The sequence below is a fragment of the Oncorhynchus masou genome, chromosome 16, assembly GCF_036934945.1.
Source record: "Oncorhynchus masou masou isolate Uvic2021 chromosome 16, UVic_Omas_1.1, whole genome shotgun sequence".
NCBI lineage: Eukaryota > Metazoa > Chordata > Actinopteri > Salmoniformes > Salmonidae > Oncorhynchus > Oncorhynchus masou.
In genome coordinates, this window is record NC_088227.1 from 30,645,608 (window position 1) to 30,662,610 (window position 17,003).

At 43.3% G+C, this 17,003-nt stretch overlaps 1 protein-coding gene across 1 annotated transcript in view; it reads right to left on the minus strand.

The window, feature by feature from the left end:
- LOC135557304 (MAM domain-containing glycosylphosphatidylinositol anchor protein 2-like) overlaps positions 1-17,003 on the minus strand; it is a 111,486-nt gene that overhangs the window by 22,780 nt on the left and 71,703 nt on the right. The window contains exon 12 of the mRNA XM_064990489.1: positions 10,450-10,743. Within this exon, the coding sequence (XP_064846561.1) occupies positions 10,450-10,743 (294 nt within the window). The remainder of the gene's footprint in view (positions 1-10,449; positions 10,744-17,003) is intronic.

Here is a 17,003-nt window from a genome sequence, read left to right on the forward strand (position 1 = left end):
GATATATTTACATCATTTCCCATCAATTCCCATTATTAAAGTGGCTGGAGTTGAGTCAGTGTCAGTGTGTTGGCAGCAGCCACTCAATGTTAGTGGTGTCTGTTTAACAGTCTGATGGTCTTGAGATAGAAGCTGTTTTTCAGTCTCTCGGTCCCAGCTTTGATGCACCTGTACTGACCTCGCCTTCTGGATGATAGCGGGGTGAACAGGCAGTGGATCGGGTGGTTGATGTCCTTGATGATCTTTATGGCCTTCCTGTAACATCGGGTGGTGTAGGTGTCCTGGAGGGCAGGTAGTTTGCCCCCGGTGATGCGTTGTGCAGACCGCACTACCCTCTGGAGAGCCTTACGGTTGAGGGTGGAGCAGTTGCCGTACCAGGCGGTGATACAGCCCGCCAGGATGCTCTCGATTGTGCATCTGTAGAAGTTTGTGAGTGCTTTTGGTGACAAGCCGAATTTCTTCAGCCTCCTGAGGTTGAAGAGGCGCTGCTGCGCCTTCTTCACGATGCTGTCTGTGTGAGTGGACCAATTCAGTTTGTCTGTGATGTGTATGCCGAGGAACTTAAAACTTGCTACCCTCTCTACTACTGTTCCATCGATGTGGATAGGGGGGTGTTCCCTCTGCTGTTTCCTGAAGTCCACAATCATCTCCTTAGTTTTGTTGACGTTGAGTGTGAGGTTATTTTCCTGACACCACACTCCGAGGGCCCTCACCTCCTCCCTGTAGATACCACCGCCATCGACTTGCTCGTAAATGACTCGATCCAAGATTCCGGTTTACAACCAACACGTTCACTGGCCTTTGCTGCTGCGGCAACACAGCTGATCAATTCATCATTGTTCTATAAAAACTGTTTATTAACATGTTAGTAAGCATAGTCAGAGAATAATATTCATGTTAGAGTGTAGCCCCTGCGGGCTGTCGTCCTTGCCTTTGTGGTTGCAGAAAAGAAAGTTCATTTAAAACAATAATCGTATAATTCCGTCAATTTCTTGCTCTTTTCTATCCCTTTTATCCTCATCTGGGTGTCGTTTGATGTATGTCAGTTAGAGCTGCTGCTATGCTTGGGGCAAGAATCACACAAAAGGCACAAAAGGCAGGCATAATGTGGTGTGGAGGAGAGGAACACGACAGACAGCAGAACAGGGACATTGGTAAAATAAGTATGGGACACTGCTCAGGGGCTGAGAGGAGAAGAGAGGAGAGGAGAGGAGAGGAGAGGAGAGAGAGAGAGAGAGAGAGAGAGAGAGAGAGAGAGAGAGAGAGAGAGAGAGCAAGAGAGAGGGGGAGAGAGAGAGAGGAGAGGGGAGAGAGATGGAGGCAGGGAGGGAGAGAGAGAGAGGACTCATTTGTTCTAATCCCGACAGACAACCGCCACGGTCCAGCCAGGATAGGTCTCTATCCATCTCTACTCCTTCCTCTCTATCCCTCTCTCCCTCCCTCTATTCTCTCCTCACAGTCGCAGGGCTTCACATAATAAAGAGTTTTAATAAGAACATTAGAGTTTCACAGCTGGAGATATGATTTGGGCCTTTGCTTTGCGTTTCTATTAGAGCCAACACATATTTCCTGGATACTGTGGTGAGGTGAGATGAGTCCTTTCAATCCTTCTTTACCTCCCCTTCTGGCTTGGCCAATGTGAGCCGGGCAGTGAACAGATGCAGGTTTTTACATATCAAAGCTGTCGACTGGGCCCCGCTCGGCTTCTTCCATCATGCCTCTAATGCTCTTTGCTTCAGAGCACTGTACCTCGGCCCTTGATCGAGTTACTAAACGCGGCTGCTTTGCTCCTGCTCCCTCTCTTACTTGTTCACGCTGCGATCTGGAGAAGCAGGCGAGAAAAACGTCTCAGAGGGATTGGCTCGCTCTCACACGGCGGGAGACAGGCCAAGGGAGAGAGAGAGAGAGAGAGAGAGAGGGAGAGAGGGAGAACAGAAGGGGAGGGAGGGAAGAGATAGAGGGAAGGAAGTAGAATGGGAGGAGGGAAGAGGGAGAGAGAGGGCAAGAGCAATAGAAGGGGTATAGTACGCTGTGAAACAACAAAGCTTCAATTGATGTCAATCATTCAATGTGGAGGAATTTCTGCAGTGTTACTTTTGAGCTCTGTCCGATATGGTAGACTGAGGCAATGCTATGCCTGCCAAACAACAGCAACAACCTGGAGGGAGAGAGGAAGAGAGAGAGGGAGAGAGGGAGAGAGGAAGAGAGAGAGGGAGAGAGAAAGAGAGAGAGGGAGAGAGAAAGAGAGAGAAAGAGAGAGAAAGAGAGAGAAAGAGAGAGAAAGAGAGAAAGAGAAAGAGAGAGAGAGAGCATCTCTGTACTCATCTCTACTGTAGACTACTTTATCACCGACCTCAACCCAGATTCACTCAGAGCATTCACAGTCAGCCCAATGACACTCCTATCAGACAACAGCAAAATCACAATCTACTTGAACAGGGGAATACTCAATTATGAGGCATCAAAGCCAAAGAAATTAAGTGTGAAATTAAGAAATGCTATAGATGGAAGGAATGTAGTGTGGAAACATACCAGAAAACAATTAGGCAACAACAAATTAAATGTATTATAAACAACTTTATGAACAAAACAATTCACTGTAATAGTGAAGGTGTAAATTTATCAGTAGATAATGTTAACAGTATATTTGACCTCTCGGCTTCCCTATCTAATCTAAAAATGTCAAACAGAAAACTGAAGAAAATGAACAACAATGACACATGTTTTGATGAAGAATGCAAACACCTAAGAAAGAAATTGAGAAACTTGTCCAACCAGAAACATAGAGACCTAGAAAACCTGAGTCTTCGCCTTCACTATGGTGAATCACTAAAACAATACAGAAATACACTACGGGAAAAAAGGAACAGCACATCACGTCAGACATCAGCTCCATGTAATTTAAGATCCATAGACTCTAACCACTTTTTGGAAAACACTAAACAAACAACAACATAAATAATTATCTATCCAAAATGGAGATGTATGGGTAAACCACTTCTCCAATCTATTTGGAATACAAATCTTAGAATCAACTATTAAAGACTACCAGAACCCACTGTATTCTACAATTACCTTGAATGAACTACAAAACAAAATAAAAACCCTCCAACCCAAAAAGGCCTGTGGTGTTGATGGTATCCTCAGTGAAATGATAAAACATACAGACAACAAATTCCAATTGGCTATAATAAAACTCTTTAACATCATCCTTAGCTCTGGCATCTTCCCCAACACCCCAATCCCCAAAAGTGTAGACAAATCTGACCTCAATAACTACCGTGGGATATGCGTCAGCAGCAGCCTTGGGAAAATCCTCTGCATTATCATTAACAGCAGACTCGTACATTTCCTCAGTGAAAACAAAGTACAGAGCAAATGTCAAATTGGCTTTTTACCAAATTATCACACGACAGACCATGTATTCACCCTGCACACCCTAACTGACAAACAAACAAAACAAAACAAAGGCAAAGTCTTATCATGCTTTGTCGATTTAAAAAAAGCCTTTGACTGATGGAAAGTGGTGTTGGGGGAAAAACAAACAACATAACAAAATCCATGTACACAAACATGTGTACGGTTAAAATAGGCATAAAAACACACATTTCTTCCCACAAGGCTGTGGGGTCAGACAGGGATGCAGCTTAAGCCCCACCCTCTTTAACATATATATCAATCGAGGGCACTAGAACAGCCTGCAGCACCCGGCCTCACCCTACTAGAATCTGATGTCAAATGTCTACTGTTTGCTGATGATCTGGTGCTTCTGTCACCAACCAAGGAGGGCCTACAGCAGCACCTAGAAATTCTGCCCAGATTCTGCCAGACCTGGGCCCTGACAGTAAATCTCAGTTAGACCAAAATAATGGTGTTCCAAAAAAGGTCCAGTTGCCAGGACCACAAATACAAATTCCATGTAGACATGGTTGCCCTAGAGCACACAAAAAACTATACATACCTTGGCCTAAACATCAGTGTCACAGGTAACTTCCACAAAGCTGTCAACGATATGAGAGACAAGGCAAGAAGGGCATTCTATGCCATCAAAAGGAACATAAAATTTGACATACCAATTAGGATCTGGCTAAAAATACTTTTATGCAGAATTCTGCAAAAATATCCTCATGGTACAATATAAAACACCAAATAATGCATGCAGAGCAGAATTAGGCCGATAACCACTAATTATCAAAATCCAGAAAGGAGACGTTAAATTCTACAACCACCTAAAAGGAAGCGATTCCCAAACCTTCCATAACAAAGCTATCATCTACAGAGAGATGAACCTAGAGAAGAGTCCCCTAAGCAAGCTGGTCCTGGGGCTCTGTTCACAAACACAAACAGACCCACAGAGCCCCAGGACAGCAACACAATTAGATGCAACTGAATCATGAGAAAACAAAAAGATAATTACTTGGCACATTGGAAAGAATAAAAAAATAAACAGAGCAAACTAGAATACCTGTCCACTGTGAATGACCCAAACTTAAGGAAAGCTTTGACTATGTACAGACTCAGTGAGCATAGCCTTGCTATTGAGAAAGGCCGCCACAAAATGAGATGGAAACTGAGCTGCACTTCCTAACCTCCTGCCAAATGTATGACCATATTAGAAAGACATATTTCCTCCAGATTACACAGATCCACAAAGAATTCGAAAACAAACCCGATGTTGATAAACTCCCATATCTACTGTGTGAAATACCACAGTGTGCCATCACAGCAGCAATATTTGTGACCTCTTGCCACAAGAAAAGGGCAACCAGTGAAGAACAAACACCATTGTAAATACAACCCATATTTATGTTTATTTATTTTCCCTTTTGTACAGAGGGATATTTTGCACTGAGGGCCTATTTCATTTGTTTCTTATGAAGTAACTGGGGCAACATTATATACAGAGACCTGTTTCCTATGTTAAATTAATGAAATAGGCCCTCAGTGAAAAATATCCCTCCGCCCTGAAGGTCCAATCTTCACTCCGAGCCAAAAGTAAAACTAGAAACAACAACATGTGTGGCCATTTGGTTACTTGGAGTTTTGGGAACTTACGTTATTTATATCCCATTGGTTCAGGGAACGAAGCCATAACTTTCCTGACCGTTAAATTTGAACGTTTTCTAAACGTTTTTGTCTATTCTGGGAATGTACATTTTTAGGCTATAGAGAGGTTCGGGGGAACATTTTTCTATGGTTCCCTGAATAGTTTTATTTTAACTGTCTGAGAACGGAAATTATAGGTTATTTCAAGGTAATTAAATAACATTCTGAGAACATGTTTCAATACATCTTTTAATAACACTGCTAGCTTAGTTTGGGTTATCTGATGTTAAGCATCGGCGTCGCCGGTCTTCTAGCCATCATCAATCCACTTTTCATTTTCCATGTGTTTTGTCTTGTTTTCCCTCACACCTGGTTTCAATTCCCTCAATCATTTGTTGTGTATTTAACCCCCATGTCTTTGTGTGGGATTGTTTATTGTAAGTGCTAGTGCATGTGTTGATTGGTGCACAATGGGTTTTTGTACCCAAATGTCTTGTTATTTTTATGCTGTGGGTTTTGCTATTAAACTGCTCCGGCTATTACCATGTTCTGCTCTCCTGCGTCTGACTTCCCTGCCACCGATTATGCACCCCTTACACTGTAGGATTTTCATTTTCAGATTATTATTTTCAGTTACTGGCACAGGCCATTTGAATGTATGGTATGTTTCCATGGATGTGGCTCGTGTTATAATAAGGAGGGATGATGGATTCATTCAGAGGAGAATGGTACAATTGACCAACTTATTAGCTAGATGAGTTTGTGTTCCATGGTGAACATTTTCTTTAAAAAATTGCTTTCGAGATAGTTCATTGAGATTTGTTTGAATATATGAAACCTTTTAAGTGACTGTATGCTGTTTTCAGTTTGTCGAGTCTGAGGAGGATAGCCATTTAACATCAAGGACGGAGGACATTTTCTATTTTTTCATGTCCTCTTAAAAGAGACAAAATAAATAAAACATCTGTAATATGGGCAAATTCTATTAGGATCGTTTCATCTTTGTTTTATCTGCATATTTTCCTGATGAGAAGAAGCATGGCACGCCTTCTCTTCTGCAAGCATAAGCAAGGCTGCCTAACAGATATTTTCATTAATGTGATTGATTGCGAAGGGTTGCTAAAAAGCTTCTGGACAGCCCTTTGAGTTAGTGCCCCCTTGTTATCTTGTTTGCTTTTATTCCAGATCTAATTGTGCTGCTTTTGACAAACGATGTGCAGAACAGTAGTCGTCTCACTGCTGCCGCCGCACGATGCAAAGGCAGACTGGGTCATTACGACCTGTTGCTGGTAGTGGGAGTGACTGATCTACCCTGGTACCGAACTGTCTGTTCAAGCAGTTGGCATACAGTTCGGACACTCATCGGTACAACACAAGACACGCAGAGGTCTCTTCACAGTCCCCAGGTCCAGAAGAGAGGCTGGGAAACGCACAGTATTAAATAGAGCAATGGCTACATGGAACTCTCCACCACCCCAAGGAAAGCCAAGCTAGGAATTAAACCAGTTTAAAAAAACAGATAAAATAACACCTTACTGCACAAAGGGGACTGAAGAGACACATCCATTTTATATATATATATATATTGTAATTTGCACTGTACTATGTATTAGACCTAGATATTGTGTGTATGTACTGATATGTAGGCTGTGTGTGACATTATAAAATGTATTTCAGTCCTTGACTAATAACGTTCCCTACTATGTATTATGTCATGTTTCATGTGGATCCCAGGAAGACTTAGCTGATGCTTCTGCAGTGGCTAATGGGGATCCTAATAAATACTAAATACCAAAGAATAGAGGGAAGAGGAGCTGCATCCACTCTTTTCCTCATCTTCAGATAGGCATTCAGAATGTATGATGGACTCTGATGCCTTTTATAAATCCTATCGAACCACCTAGACAGAAGTTAGTCAATGTGTGTCAATTGTCCTGGTGTCCCACGGGGAGACATGTTTCTTTGTCGCCCTGCACTAACACACCTGCTTCAAAAAGTATCTCAATATACTGTGTAATATTCAGTATAATGCTCTGCTAATCGTTTGCTTCTTCCCACAACATTGCATTGGAGATGTTGTGTGAGGCACAACGTTCCCATGTTCACCTAATATATTTACACCCTCATTGTCTCCATACATCCATGCATGTAAGCTGCCTGTCTGTGTGAGGCCTGAGGAGCTAAGGTGTTGTTGGAGAGAGTGAGCTGAGGTGAATGACCTTCTTAGCGACGTCGAGCCCAGCCGCTAACCTTTGATATGCGCTGCCTGTCATCGGCATTATAATAAAAATCAATTCTGAGAAAAAGCTAACACTGTTTAGTCCTCAAAGCACATCAAAACGTCATACATTTTCCTCACAGAGCCCACTCATTAATTACTTAACGCAGATGCATAACAACATACGCATAACAAAATAATTCAAACGAACTGTGGTTACTTAAGTTCCTTCTCCATTATAATTCCATTCATTGTGATTGATTATTTGTGACTGTTTGCTCCATAACTGTTCTATAACTGGTTCATACTGTACTGTAAAGTCCAAATACACACCTACTGTAGAGGCAGGTTCCTGGATACAGATGAAGCCTGGTCTTGGACTATGAAGCCCTTTCAATGGAGAATCTCCTGTTTGTGATCATCGAGTTAGTGAGTATTTTATTGGCTTAGAGAGAATAAATATGGCAGTTTTGATTGGAACATTCAAGGGCTAAAGTAACTAACTAACTAACTAACTGGGTCATGTGAGAAAACAATGGAAGCTCTAAAGCAGCAATAACAATAGACCAATCTGAATGTATGGCACACAGACACAGAATCAACCCTTTCCATAAGTTTCCCTTATTTCCTATAATCACTTGCCAGAGAAACTGGTTGCATTCACCCGGCTCCATGCATGGATTGCTTTAAATTCCCTCTTTCCCTCATTCTGTTCTCTCCTGAAAAACATCCATGCCTGTGAATGAGTGACACCGCTTTGAATCCCCGTCTATGATTTTGAATATTCCTTTCAAATGCACATAAACAAATTCAAAATAAATACCAGCAGGAATAAATTAGCCTTCTTCTAATTAGGCGTTAAGCTATCTTTGAATGTCACATCTTAAGGAGGAGTGGGGTTTCAATGGAAGGCAGTACAGTACTGTACCGGAGCTGGGGGTCTGTTCTGAAGCCTGCTGAGAGTGTGTGTGTATATGCGTGAGTGTGTGTGAGTGTGTGTATGCGTATATAACCCACTACTCAGCCTCCTCTCAGCTTCACACACACAGTCCCTAGTCATGGATCATGTTAGTGCCTTTGTGTCCCTGTTAGCTAGGCTATCCATCCCTCAGCTATAGCGCTGGTCATGCTCCTCTTTAAGAGGCTGAGAGGAGTGAAGGGGGTTTTGCATCTATGTCTGAAAGACTTGACAGATATAGAGGATGGGACCAAAGTAGGCTGGTGGAATGATCTATAGGAGGAGACCCTCATTGTAATATCTGAATTGAACATGTGGTTTCCATATGTTTGATGTGTTTGAAACCATTCCACCCATTCCACTCCAGCCATTAACACGAGTCTGTCCTCCCCAGTTAAGGTGCTAACAACCTCCTGTGGATGGGACTGTTCTAAGGAACAGTGGATAGGTGTGTTGAGAGGAACAGACGTGTGGAGTGGATAGAGAGAAAGTGCACTCGTAGAAAGAAAGGTGCTGGAACCTAAAAGGGTTACCGGCTGTACCCATAGGAGTACTCTTTGAATAACAATTTTTTTGGTTCCCGATAGAACCCTTTTGGGTTCCATGTAGAACCCGTTCCACAGACGGTTCTACATGAAACCCAAAAGGGTTCTGGAGGCGAAAGAAACACACACCTGTTTACGCGAGGTGCTGGCTAGTGGAGTAGAAGACTTGAAAAACAAAAGGAGAGCAGTACAGTCTTGTATCTATGATCGTATGTTATCCAATCGTGTTTTTTACATGTTGTATTTGTATCTGCCACATCCGTCCATGATTACAGACACCTGTGTAGATCCTTTGACACTATATAAACTAGTGACCCGCATAGTTTGTCATTATTATAACGACATACTCTGAGAGTCGGAAAGCAAGTTAAGGGAGCGAATATATTTAATAAATAAACGAACACAACAAGAACCACAAACAGCGCACCAACATGACACAGATACAGAAACAATGACGACTAGGGAAGATACCAAAGAGTGTGACATATAAAAGGCAGGTAATGAAGGAGGTGATGGAGTCCAGGTGAGTGTCATATGCGCAGATGTGCGTAACGCTGGTGACAGGTGTGTGCCATAAAGAGCAGCCTGGTGACCAAGAGGCCGGAGAGGGAGCACATGTGGCAATTATACCTTGATCAAGACAGCTTGTCTGTCAAAACGTTGGTTATTAAGATATTCAATTATTGCATCTGAGCTCCTAGAGCGTGCAGTTCTCCTTTTCTTACCCAAAAGAGTTCCACCTGGAACCAGAAAGGGTTTTCCTTTGACAGTCGATAACCCTTTTGGAAGCTTTTTCTATCAATGTGGGAAAGATTAGATCCATTGAGGCTGATGTTCGGTTACACACATGCTGTAGGTGTGCACAAGCAAATAGACATTGAGTGTGGTCTTGTCTGAATGAGGCAAAGAGATAGACCTGCCACATAAACAATCACAGGTATGTCATTCAAATCAAAATCAAATCAAATTGCATTAGTCACATGCTCCGAGTACAACAGGTGTAGACCTTACAGTGAAATGCTTACTTACGAGCCCCTAACCAACAATGCAGTTTCAAAAAAATACAAATAAGAAATAAAAGTAATAAGTAATTAAAGAGCAGCAGTAAAATAATAATAGCGAGACTATATACTATATACAGGGGGTACCAGTACAGAGTCAATGTGCAGGGGCACTTTTTAGTTGAGGTAATATGTACATGTAGGTAGAGTTATTAAAGTGACTATGCATAGATGATAACAGAGAGGAGCAGCGGCATAGACGGGGGGGGGGCAATGCAAATAGTCTGGATTCTTATGGCTTGGGGGTAGAAGCTGTTTAGAAGCCTCTTGGAACTACACTTGGAGCTCCGGTACTGCTTGCCGTGTGGTAGCAGAGAGAACAGTCTATGACTAGGGTCAAACAAAGACCTTTCTTCTGAAACTCATAATTCTATTCTTGTTCTGAGAAATGAAGGCTAGTTTCTTGGCAATTTCTCGCATGGAAAAGCCTTCATTTCTCAGAACAAGAATAGACTGACAAATTTCGGAAGAAAGTCCTTTGTTTCTGGCCATTTTCAGCCTGTAATCGAACCCAGAATTGCTGAACCCAGAAATGCACCCCTAAACTAACACACACAGGCATGCTCCACATACTCCACGAACACAAACCCCAACCCACACTCAAACCAACCCTCTACTCACATTGTACGATGAGCTCCACCACAGCTTCCCTGGGCTTCACGTTGAACCCGTTGAACTGGCTGGTCTGGCAGCGGTAGGAGCCAGTCATCTCTCTGGACACGTTGATAATCCGCAACACCCCATCGTAGCTCTCCACCTGCAGGGTCCCGTCCGGCATGGGCGCTTCCTTATCGGCCCGAGACCACAGGATAATGGGCTTGGGCTTCCCTGAAACCAGACACTCGAGCTCCACCGTGTCACCCTCCCGGACCACCAGGGGGCTCTTACCCCGCGGCACTGTCAGGTTGGGAGGAACTAAGAAAGAGAAAAACAGAGGAGGGACTGATATGGGGCTCTAGAAAGTCGGCTGGCGGGGTAAGGGGGAATGGTCGACAAAGGGAGAGGTGGAGGGTTGGGGAAGCGAATGAGCATCCATGTTGCGATGGATTTGATGGAGTTTGAGTTGAGTGCAGCTCTGTTGAGTATTCGGTCACATACACACAATGATAGTATGAGTTGAGCTGAGTATCAGCAAGATACGCTGCTGGTATGGAGAACCATGCCACGGAGAAAGTTGGAGCGATGGCTGTTAGCTTGGATCAAAGAAGACTAGAGAATAGTATGAAAAGTCACCAAGCATGGTGACCAACAGGAGAAGGGTTAAACGTAAGTTAGTGTTGTCACAATACCAGAATTATGACTTCGATACCGATACCAGGTTAGTATCACAATACTTGATACCAACACGATACTTGATAACAAAACGATACCAAAACGATACTACGGCAAAAAAAGAAGGATTTTGTTTTTACATCAACATTTTTCAGACAGCCATCCATGCATTATTGAATCAATTATACAATCAATTTGACTTTGTTTTTACCAATCTAACTACATGATGGTAATAGTTTATTTGAATGGTAAATAAGTGGGGAGCTAACATGATGCAGCCCAGACTCCCAGCGCAGGCTAAGTGGGGAGCTAACATGATGCAGCCCAGACTCCCAGCGCAGGCTAAGTGGGGAGCTAACATGATGCAGTCCAGACTCCCAGCGCAGGCTAAGTGGGGAGCTAACATGATGCAGCCCAGACTCCCAGCGCAGGCTAAGTGGGGAGCTAACATGATGCAGTCCAGACTCCCAGCGCAGGCTAAGTGGGGAGCTAACATGATGCAGCCCAGACTCCCAGCGCAGGCTTGCAATGAGTAGGTGGAGCAGGCACGGTGAGCACTATAATAAGTGGTCCGCTGCGCTGATAGACAGGCTTGATCCGTCAGAAACATTTGACAAAAATCCCGAAAATAACACAAATTGTAGTACCGAACTGTTCTTGTATCAAAAAACTACAGCAGTTTCGGTATACCATGCATCACTAATGTAAGTCGGCAATGGAAAAACAATGAAGAGCTGAAAGGAATAAATAACTCAAATCCATCGGACGTGATGTATTAATAAAATAAAACTTAAAGGTAGAGTCAGCGATATTAAGTAGATGCAAAGTAAAAAGCATAGTGGGTCAATTTCAAACATCAACTAAGAGCGTTGGAGCGCGAGGCTAAACTTCTTTGCTGTTTTGGCTACCACGTTGTAAGAATGTGAAGCGTAACACTTGCACATGCACAGATACTGTGTGTGACTGAAGGAATGTGGCTTGGGCCCTAAAACCCTCACAAACTTTTACTGATGCACAATTGAGAGCATCCTGTCGGGCTGTATCACCGCCTGATATGGCAACTGCACCACCCACAACTGCAGGACTCTCCAGAGGGTGGTGTGATCTGTCCAACGCACCGCCGGGGCCCAACTACCTGCCCTCCAGGACACCAACATCACCCGATGTCACAGGAAGGCCGAAAAGATCATCAAGGACATCATCAAGAAGGTGAGGTCAGTACAGGTGCATCAACGCTGGGACCGAGACACTGAAATACAGCTTCTATCTCAAGGCCATCAGACTGATAAATAGCCATCACTAGCCGGCTTCCACCCGGATACACAACCCTGAACCTTAGAGGCTGCTGCCCTATATACAGTACATAGACTTGGAATCACTGGCCACTTTAATAATCAAACACTAGTCACTTTAATAATGTTTGCATACTGCTTTACTCACCTCATAATATACTGTATTCTATTCTAATGTATTTTAGTCAATGCTACGCCGACATTGATCGATCTAATATTTATCTACATTACCGGTCAAAAGTTTAGACACACCTACTCTTTCAAGTGTTTTTCTTTATTTGTACTATTTTCTACATTGTAGAATAATAGTGAAGACATCAAAATTATAAAATAACACATATGGAATCATGTAGTAACAAAAAAAGTGTTAAACAAATCAGAATGGATTTTATATTTGATATTCTTCAAAGTAGCCACCCTTTGCCTTGATGACATAATTGCATACTCTGTCCACATACATTTGGTCATGTAGTGTATGTAGTTGGACGAGAAGTTGGAGAGGCCAGTAGTGAATGGACAATAAATAATAAAACAGTGGCAGGGTGCACACTAAAAGCATACATTACTATCGAGAGGCCTCCATTGATCCCCTGAGCGTGTGTGTGTGTGTGTGTGTGTGTGTGTGTGTGTGTGTGTGTGTGTGTGTGTGCTTTCTTGCATGCGAGCGGTGTGTGTACTTGAGTGAGTTGGTGTGTGTGCTTGCGTGTGCTTGCATGTGTGTGTGTGTGTGTGTGTGTGTGTGTTCTTGGGCTGAGGATAAAATATATCGTCACTGGCAGATTGGATCAAAAACCAGCCTATCATCGGGGGATTAATGTAGTGGGCTGGACACAGTAAACTTGTTTAATGAGCAAACCTGGCTATAAAATCAGTGTGCTTGTGTACGTATGTGTGTGTATGTGTCTAAACCCAAAGAAAGATTTGGAGCTCTGTTGCAAATAAACAATGCAATCACTGCAAACCAGTCATGAAATCACCCTAAAACAAACCCCAGTGAAAAAGACATTATAGCAAAGCTCAAGCTACTGACTTTAATTCAAACATCAATGGACTCAAATGATGTTGAAACTCATCCCAGTCAACTGAAGCAATACTGAAAAACCACATCAAATACGTCTATATGATGATGGTGATGAAATAACATGCAATCTGACCAAAGAAAATGAAATCACTTTCCATCTGACTCCTAATATGATGATTGTCTGTGTTTCACTATGTTGCTTAGACAGAACAGTAGTGAATGGTACAATGAATACGGTCCATAACAAGTAAAACAAGCAACAGCGAGATGGCCACTAGGTACATGACTGCAACAGTGAGATAGATGGTCACTAGGTACATTACTGCAAAAGTGAGAGAGATGGTCATTAGGCAGATTACTGCAACAGTGAGATAGATGGACACTAGGTACATTACTGCAACAGTGAGCTAGATGGTCACTAGGTACATTACTGCAACAGTGAGATAGATGGTCACTAGGTACATTACTGCAACAGTGAGATGGTCACCAGGTACATTACTAAAACAGTGAGATAGATGGTCACTAGGTACATTATTAAAACAGTGAGATAGATGGTCACTAGGTACATCACTGCAACAGTCAGATGGTCACTAGGTACATTACTGCAACAGTGAGATAGATGGTCACTTTGTACATTACTGCAAAAGTAATATAGATGGTCACTAGGCAGATTACTGCAACAGTGAGCTAGATGGTCACTAGGTACATTATTAAAACAGTGAGATAGATGGTCACTAGGTACATTATTAAAACAGTGAGATAGATGGTCACTAGGTACATTATTAAAACAGTGAGATAGATGGTCAATAGGCACATTATTAAAACAGTGAGATAGATGGTCCCTAGGTACATTACTGCAACAGTGAGTAGTATACAATTACTAGCCACTATGACCTGGACTGGTCAGTGGCCAGTGGTCAAGCACTATTAACGTACATAGCAACAAGACCGGCTACAGACAACTAAAACAGAGCAGTGGAATCAACATTTTCTCCATGTAGCTTTCTCAATGTGTCTCCAGTAATCACTTAACAACAATACATACCACGTTCACTTTCATAGCATATTGTCCCTTTTGGCTAATGTTTCCAAAATCCAAACAGTCCTGAATATCCCCAGTGGTAGCGCAGTCACCGATTTGGCCAACAACAAGGCCATTAGTGTGTCAGCGTGAGACATTTTCTCTGTGTTTCGATCCTAACAAAAGGGCAGCATCTCAATGCCTCTATGACCCAGTGGGCAGTTACAGCTGCTGTGCTTGTGCTGTTGGCTGGAGAATGCCATGGTAATAAAACCCTGTGTAGCTTCTGCCATTGTCCTCGTCTGGAAGGCCACACACACATTCTCTCTTTCTCTCTCTGTGGCTGGTTAGTGTGTGACTGTTAAGAAACACAGAAGTGCACATGTACGTGCATACACATACACGATCTGGAACTGTGTGTGCCTGCTGAGAGGTGCCCTTTGTGGCGTGCGTGTGTGTGTGTGTGTGTGTGGGTGTCTGTGTGTATGTGTTTGTGCGCGTGCGTGTGTGTGTGCGTGCGCGCGTGCGTGCGTGTGTGTGTGTGTGTGTGTGTGCGTGCGTGTGTGTGCGTGCCAGGCTGCACCTCTCTGGGGTTTCAATCAGCCTCAGCTGGGAAGCTGATTGCTGGAGCCTTACAGGGATTCGTCACTACTACCAAAACAGACAGTTGACTATGTGAACTGACAGCCAATATGGCGATGTTTGGTACTTGACATTTTTACACAGCTCAGAGAGGCGTGTGGGGTCAGAAGGACCGTGCACACAATGCAACACTCTTTGAAAATAAACTCAACTGGCCTCTTTGGGTGAGTGCAGTGACATCAATCTCTGTTGCTGTGGTAACGCTGCACTCTGCTCGAGTGAGTGTGTTTGAGAGAGAGAGAAAGTGTGTGTGTGTTTGTGTTGGCTCTATGCCAGGGAGTTGGCTGCTCTGTGACAGCCCTCTCTGCTTGTCTTCACCCCTGTGGTGACAGTGTGTGTTGGCCTGTAGGGATATACTGTGTCTGTCCTGCGGGGCTCAGAAGGGCTTAGCTGGCTGACGGCACACGAGGGCACAGGGAGGAAACTAACACCATTCATAGGCACTGAGGCTCCACACACAGGGGCATTCCTCTAGGCCCACAATGTGTGTGTGTGTGTGTGTGTGTGTGTGTGTGTGTGTGTGTGTGTGTGTGTGTGTGTGTGTGTGTGTGTGTGTGTGTGTGTGTGTGTTTCTGTGTGTCTGTGTGTGTGTGTGTGTGTGTGTGTGTGTGTGTGTGTGTGTGTGTGTGTGTGTGTCTGTGTGTTATAGCCTCTATCATTCCCAGCAGGAACCAGCCTTATTGCGGTGCTTTCTTCTCCCAAGACACCCCACACTGAACATCAGTGAAAGGTTTGTGGTTATCACCATGACAAATGTGATTTTCCACAGCCATGATGTGTGGCATTTCACAATCAAGGGCTCACAACAGCTCCCACCATCACTGAGAGAGGCTTTACTTTTCTGGTTACAACAATAAAATATGATATTTTAGAAGATGATTTAATTGAGCTGATGTGCAACTTGCTGTTCGTGAAGTACAAGGCAAGGAAGCTGAAGAAACCCCACTAGAGTGTGAACAGTAGAATATAATATACAAACCAGTGAGTCACTCAGCCCTACTTTCAGTGATTCATTGAGGAAAGCAATACCTACAGCTACTAACTGACCCACAGGTACCACAACACAAACAGATAGCTGAAGGAACGATGAGTCAAAGTGAATGTGCCAACCAGGATTCCTGTACCAGAGCCAGTGAGCAGGACTGAAGGACCAGACTAGAGCAGCACATCACATCAGCAACGCCTGCAGCAGCAACCATGACAGGTCACTACAGTCGCCGGAAAACACTGGATAATCACAACCTCTCACTTTCTGTTAGTTCTGACGATAGGGATGGACGGTAGAACAAAGGACATGAAGACAGAGAGAGGGACCAGAGCTAGAGATGGACGACACAAATACATTTTCAAAAGTGGTCTCAACCCCTGATTGTTGTTGGCCAAGGGTTAGGGTTCAGATTTAGCGAGTGCGTGGGATTGAACTAAGCCATAAGGGTCACATAGAGTGATGTTACCCAAGTCAGATATCCCAATTATAATCAAACAAATCAGATGTGGTCTCCAAGTTGAACCCTCTTTCAGGAGGTCCAGTGGCTCTAACCAGTGTTTATTAATATAGACTGGCACCTTCTTTTTTTATCAACCGAGCCCTTAATTGATTCGCTTAATTTATTAAATGCAGTTATTTGGGTGGAGAGCCATCGTGTGCTGTTGGGTATCTGAGATGTGGAAAGGGCTGATGATTGAGAAACAGACGCATTACTTAAATATGGGAGAGAGGTGATTTTCTATCCCAATTATAGAGAGATTTTTTTTATCAATTACTATATGGCTCAGGATGAGCTAGGAGCCAGGATGAAAACCAATGGAACTTGTAGCTTTCTGGGACTGGGTTGGAGACCAATGGGAGTAAGATATGGAGTTACATGTATTTATACTGTAGCTAACAGGCAAAGTTTTCAATTTCCTATTTGTGCGAATCTACAGG